At 35.0% G+C, this 6,034-nt stretch overlaps 1 protein-coding gene across 1 annotated transcript; it reads right to left on the bottom strand.

Annotated features, from left to right (window-relative positions):
• Positions 1 to 1,535: 1,535 nt before the first annotated feature.
• LOC141711531 (serine hydroxymethyltransferase 1, mitochondrial-like) lies at positions 1,536 to 3,960 on the bottom strand. Its single transcript, XM_074514046.1, has 10 exons — positions 3,903 to 3,960; positions 3,827 to 3,839; positions 3,577 to 3,710; positions 3,352 to 3,431; positions 3,100 to 3,204; positions 2,632 to 2,697; positions 2,415 to 2,492; positions 2,040 to 2,151; positions 1,849 to 1,959; positions 1,536 to 1,612 (listed from the first exon to the last, which is right to left on the bottom strand). Exons 1-10 carry the CDS (start codon positions 3,958 to 3,960, stop codon positions 1,536 to 1,538), a joined length of 834 nt encoding a protein of 277 aa, XP_074370147.1.
• Between the last annotated feature and the right edge of the window lie 2,074 nt (positions 3,961 to 6,034).

Genomic DNA, 6,034 nt, shown 5'->3' with positions numbered 1-6,034 from the left:
TGTATCATCATATGTTGACACTGACAGGAAGAAGGCCAACAGATTTCAGCAAGGTCTGAAGCCATGGATCAGAGGGAAGATAGCCATATTTTAATTGGATACCTATGTAGGAGTTGTACAGAAGGCCATGATTGCAGAAACTGAGAGTGAGATGTCACAGAAAGAAAAGGAAAGTAAGAAGAGAAAGTTTAAAGGGAATGAAGGACAGTCACAGCCAGGGAAGTTTCCAATTTTAAGAAGGGCAAGTTCCTGCCAGGGAGAAATTTTAATTTTAAGAAGCAAAATGCAGGCGACGGAGGTCAAGGGAACCGTCCAATCAATGTGAATAAGCTGAATTAGTTGAGGCTAACTTTTCCAGATTATCAGGTATGTGGGAAGAAATATGGAGGAGTTTGTAATAAGTTGAATGTAGTTTGTTTCAAGTGTAATCAGAAAGGGCACTATTCGAGAGAGTGCCACAATCAGCCAGCAAGAGAGCCAGTGAACAAGGATCAGCATACTCGGAATCCTGCAATTAAGGTTCCGGCTATTGGATTTACATGCTTTAAATGTGGGAAGCCAGGACACATAGCCAGGGATCACTACTAGAAAAATGCTCTTAGACATTGGTTATAAACCGATGTCTTTTTTTTTCAAACCGATGGCTTCGCATGTGTAGAGAAAGGTAGGGGTCTTTAACATCGGTTTTTAGCCGATGTTAAATATTAACATAGACATCAGTTTTCTGAGCAAACTAATGTATATTTAGCCCTTTTTTTAATAACATGTTACAACTAGATTGTGAAAAATGGTATTTAGGAGGTTAAAAAGCACTATAAATATATAATAGGGAAGAACTTTTAACTGATAGACATCAGATTCTTAAAAAAATGATGTCTTAAATTCTATTGTACATCGGTCGATATGTGGAAGCGATGTTAAAGAGGACCTTAGACATCAATTCTCTTCCAAGATAAGATGTTATATGTTATATATCACATCGATTTTTCTTGATATAGCGATGTCAAAGTTCTTATTTAACATCATTTTTCAATGGAACCGTTGTGCATTATAGTGAAAGACATCGGTTTATTTCAGTTATTTTAATATAAACTTTTACTTTTGAAATCGATTTCACTTGCACAAGTCGATATGTTTTAACAATTTAGACATCGTTTTCATTCCATAAATTCATGAGCTGAAAGTGATATAAATCATATAAAAGAAGCATTTAAAACAAGAATAATAAAAAAAATGATATTGTCATTAATAATGCTAGTAATGTAATTACTGTTAACAAAAACATTAACTGAAAGTGAACAACATGACATATAGAACAACATTAACACAAACTTTGTTTTAGAAAACTATAATACCAGTTAGATCATTGTGTATTTCCATAGAACAACATTAACACTGGTTATTCCATTTACAACCACCATAAGAAAGCACAATAACTTCGAGACTAAAAAATGTTAACTAGGTTATTGGTTTCACTTCCATACTGCTACACAAAACATTAAGTCTGACATACTACGGATCCGCTTTATTAGAGATCAACCTCCTGCCCCTATTAGGCCAAAGTAGAAGAATTGTTTCACGGAATTCTTCGCTAACTTAGTTGCCTCTTCATCTGCAGTTAAAAGAGAAAGAAGAGACGTTAGAATATCATGGCAGATAGCAACAGCCGAAATCACCCCAAATTGTTAAATCAAATTATACCGTATAAATTAAGAAATCAAGTACGTAGGAATCACAAGCAACTAAAATCTAAATGGTTCTCTGACCAAAAAAGAGTCAAAAAGGTACATATATGCACAATGCATAGATTAGAACACTAGGAAAAAAAGATCTAGATAAGTTAAGAACCTTTAGCTTCAGATTTTATCTTCATTGCCAACTTTACAACGCTGTCGATGTACTCAGCAACTTTAGCAAAGTCTTCTTCAACAAATTCTCTTGAAGTAAGAGCGGGAGTCCCTACAATGAATGGTTTTGTTTAGGAAATTAGTTAATGAAGCTATTCAAAATTTGGACTTGCTAGAGAAAATATCATCTACCCATTTGGATGCCACCAGGAACCATGGCAGACACATCTCCAGGAATGGTGTTTTTGTTGGCTGCAATATGAACAGCTTCCAGCACCTTTTCAACCCTGAACGAGTCAATACCCTGTAGAAAGAATAAATTTACATAAAATTTGTATCCTTTTCCATGATTATTTCAGTATAAGTTCACATCATATATAAGGAGCTGTGGATTTTCTGACTTGAAACCTAGGAACTCTTTTCATAATTTAAAAAAAGATTAGTGACAGAATAAATCTGTCAGATCAGAGAAGCTGGCAGGAAAGGATAATAAGTTATCAGAATCTCTAGATCATGAAGCATTTATTTCTCTAGACTAGTGGAAGAAAAAAGTAATCTTTCATTTACCTTGGGTTTCAGATTAACTAAAACTAAGTGATTGTCAGTTCCACTAGAAACAAGTTCATAGCCTCTCTTCATCAAAGTCTGCAAGAGAGAATATTCATTACCATTTACTATACCGGAATAAGTTTTCATAGATGCTAACTGAACCAGTAACATCGAAAAAAATTATTGTTACAAAATCATAGATAAGGCAGTAACATAGAGATTTCATTAGTCACACCTGTGCAAACTTGGAGCAATTACTGAGGACTTGCTCTTGGTAGGCTTTGTATTCTCCAGTTTTCGCCTGCATTCCTTTACGAGTTAGGGACAAGAACTTAACATATATCAATCATACTCACATAAATTAACCAATTTCATCAAAGAAAAAAAAGAGTATTTCCCCTGATTGAAATGATTCTACAAAAGCGTGTTATGGAAAATACTGATGGTATTCTGACCTCCCAAATGCTAGAAACAATCATTTACGTGCAAAATCTTGTGTGCAAAAGTAAAACTCAGTTCTTTGAGTGCGTAATACTATGGTACAACAGCTATTACTAATGTTTCCTATCAAAATCAATATGTTCTTTAATATTTTCTAAAACCAATATGTTTCTTAAAAGACAATATGGATACAAGAATCCACATTCAGAGCGTGTCCTTTTAAAGTGATATTCTGGAAAAGCTTCAACTTGTCAGCTCTAACCTGTTTCAATTCAAATTCCAAGCCAGTGATCGTGTGGTTGTGTGAGCCACCTTGAAGTCCAGGGAAAACAGCCATATTGATTTTTTCTTCAAAATCATACATCACCTTAAAAAAATATTAAAGATGTTAGTTTGGTACGTAATATTAAAAGTGTCTTCTTCCTCTGTGCAAATATACTTGCCTAGCTAATGAGACTACATTTATTTGAGATGTTATATTACTTATTTTATCCCTCTGTGCAAATATACTTGCCCATGCATTCATTCCTGCTGCCACAGATTTGCACCCTTCTGAGTATATTGACCGAGTGAGGATTGTTGCATAGGTGGTACCTGTAGACATGTAAAAAGGAGCATTGTACCATTAGCTATACTTACTCAAGACCTAATAATAGTCAGGATTTCAATCAAATAAAATTCTCTCTCAAGGAGCAGTATATGCTTTCAAAAAACCTAGTCAACTTATATGAAATCATACCATCCCCAGCAACATCATTTGTAGCATTTGCAACCTGCTTTACAAGGCTAGCACCAAAATTCTTCACTCTATCCTTGAACTCGATACTCTTTGCAACAGTGACACCATTTTTGGTCACTTTAGGAGCCCCATAACTTTGTTCCAAGACGACATTGCGCCCCAATCATAAATTCAGCAAGGAAACTAAAATAAATATTACTATAAACAAGCTCCAAATTATAATATAATTGTGCAAGATCTTTCATAGTACCAAATACACAATCCTAAAGAAACATACATATCACATAGCTATTTAAAATTATGGGAATCTTTACCAATGTACACACCTCCAGTTGTCGTAATATGTATTTCCTTTCCATCATTAACCATCATCCTTCTATACATTATAAATCTATGCTCAAATCAAGATAAAATAAGAAAGCAAATCACATATATACAAAATTAGGGAAAATGGAACCTAAAATGAGCTAGGGAAAAAAGACTTAACCATAATAGTGAACAAATAAACTTGTGCAAAACTCAAAAAATACAACAACAAAGCATACAAACAACAGAACATTATATACCTTAGTTTTTTATGTGGCATGTTTTCTGATGGCTTTTGCGGCTGATTGTCCTCCTTGAGCTGTACGAGACTCTAAGTGTACACATGTGAATCAAACTCATTTGAAATCCCCCAAATCTCGACATTCTTAGCCGTTTTCTTCTCAAGGTCATACCACAAAAGTTTTGAGCCATCCTAGTATAATAAACAGGTCTAACAAAGCTTTCATATCAAAGTGTACCGTGTTTCTCCTCTGCGGTGAGCGCTTTAGACCAAGAATTTTCATCTGCAGAATCAGTCCTCATCACCCACACATTAATACGACCCTTAAAAACACACACAGATATATATATATATATATATATATATATATATATATATATATATATATATTCCACCTCCAAACAAATCTCCAAACCTGTGAACCGAACCCGTTAAAAAAATCAAAACATAAAAATTGAAAATAAATTAGAAGCTTACATATTTTTCACACAGTAATCGAACAGATCCAACACTTTTGAAGGTTATTTACCAAGAATCAGAGCAATCACAAGCTCGATTTCAAAGATTACAAGCTTAATTAGGGGTTTCTACAAATTAGGGTTTTTATGGTTTGAGATGGGTTTAGAAAATTCGGATTGATAAAAGATTCAGAGACTGAGTTGAGTGAGGGACGAGAACATAGAGAGAGAGAGAGAGTGGAGATGAAGTTTGAGATAAAAGAGGGATAGAGAGAGAGAGTAGAGATGAAGTAGAGAGAGAGTTGATAAAAAGTAGGAAGAAGGAAAAGTAAATTTTTGTTGTGATGGGGGGAAATAAAAATTTTGTTAAGGGGGGAATTTTTTGGTGTATTAACTGGGGAAAGGAAGAAGCGGGTTTTTTATTATTATTTTTAAACGATTATAGACATCGGCTAGTTAAGATAGTGATGTCTTACAACCCCTTTAACATCGGTTTTGAAGTGACCGATGTTAAAACTGTTTTTAACATCAGTGACATTTATAACCGATGTTAAAGGGGTGATGTCGTAGGCACTATTTCTAGTAGTGGATTGCAAGACACCAGCCCCAGTCAGCAATGTATTGAGAATTATGGGATCTACTCCAGCAGTGAATGAGACTCCAAGGGCTTCAGTTTTTGATATGTCTGTGAAGGACGTTATCCAGGATACTGATGTCATGGCAGGTACGCTTAATGTATATTCTTTTTGTGCCAAAGTGTTAATAGATTCGGGAGCAACTCGATCATTTATTTCTTAAGATTTTGTTAGTAAGTTAAATTGTCCAGTTGAGTATTTAAATGAAATAATGACTGTGGAATTAGCAAATCAAGAACGTGTATCTGTTAATGAAGTTTATGGGAATTATGAAATTGAGATTTCTGGTAATAAGTTCTATGTTGATTTGATACCGTTTAAGCTAGGAGAGTTTGACGTTATCTTAGGAATGGATTGGTTATCTAAGCACGATGCTCAGATAGATTGTCGAAATAAAAAGGTAATGGTGAAGATGCCAGACGAGAGGATAGTAACGTTTAAGGGCCATAAACAAGCAAAGAAGTTCTTAACGATGATTCAAGCTAAAAAGTTATTAGGACCAGGAGGTGAGAATTTTGTTGCATATGTGATTGATAGAAGTTAGGAGCCAGCAAAACTCGAAGATATTCTGATAGTCAATGAATTTCCAGATGTGTTTCCCGATGAGTTACCAGGACTTCCTCCAGATAGAGAAATTGAGTTTGCGATCGACTTAGCACCTGGAACGGAACCAGTAATCAGACCCAGTGTATCCCCGTGGGGTGCACCGGTACTATTTGTCAAGAAGAAGGATGGGAGCATGAGACTGTGCATCGACTATCGAGAGCTCAACAAGCTTACAATCAAGAACAAGTATCCGTTGCCTAGAATTGATGATT

The sequence above is a fragment of the Apium graveolens genome, chromosome 1, assembly GCF_009905375.1.
Source record: "Apium graveolens cultivar Ventura chromosome 1, ASM990537v1, whole genome shotgun sequence".
NCBI lineage: Eukaryota > Viridiplantae > Streptophyta > Magnoliopsida > Apiales > Apiaceae > Apium > Apium graveolens.
The sequence above is the reverse complement of the archived record's forward strand: the minus strand, read 5'-3'. Positions and strand labels throughout refer to the sequence as shown.

What these genes read in the sequence shown, in the direction of transcription:
- LOC141711531 (XM_074514046.1), bottom strand. Translation starts at nt 3,960, where the DNA reads ATGTATAGAAGGATGATGGTTAATGATGGAAAGGAAATACATATTACG. An exon ending in TAGTTAATCTGAAACCCAAG is followed by an intron (nt 2,152 to 2,414) that starts GTAAATGAAAGA and finishes TTCTTTCTACAG; the next exon opens with GGTATTGACTCGTTCAGGGT. An exon ending in TCCTGGTGGCATCCAAATGG is followed by an intron (nt 1,960 to 2,039) that starts GTAGATGATATT and finishes CATTCATTGTAG; the next exon opens with GGACTCCCGCTCTTACTTCA.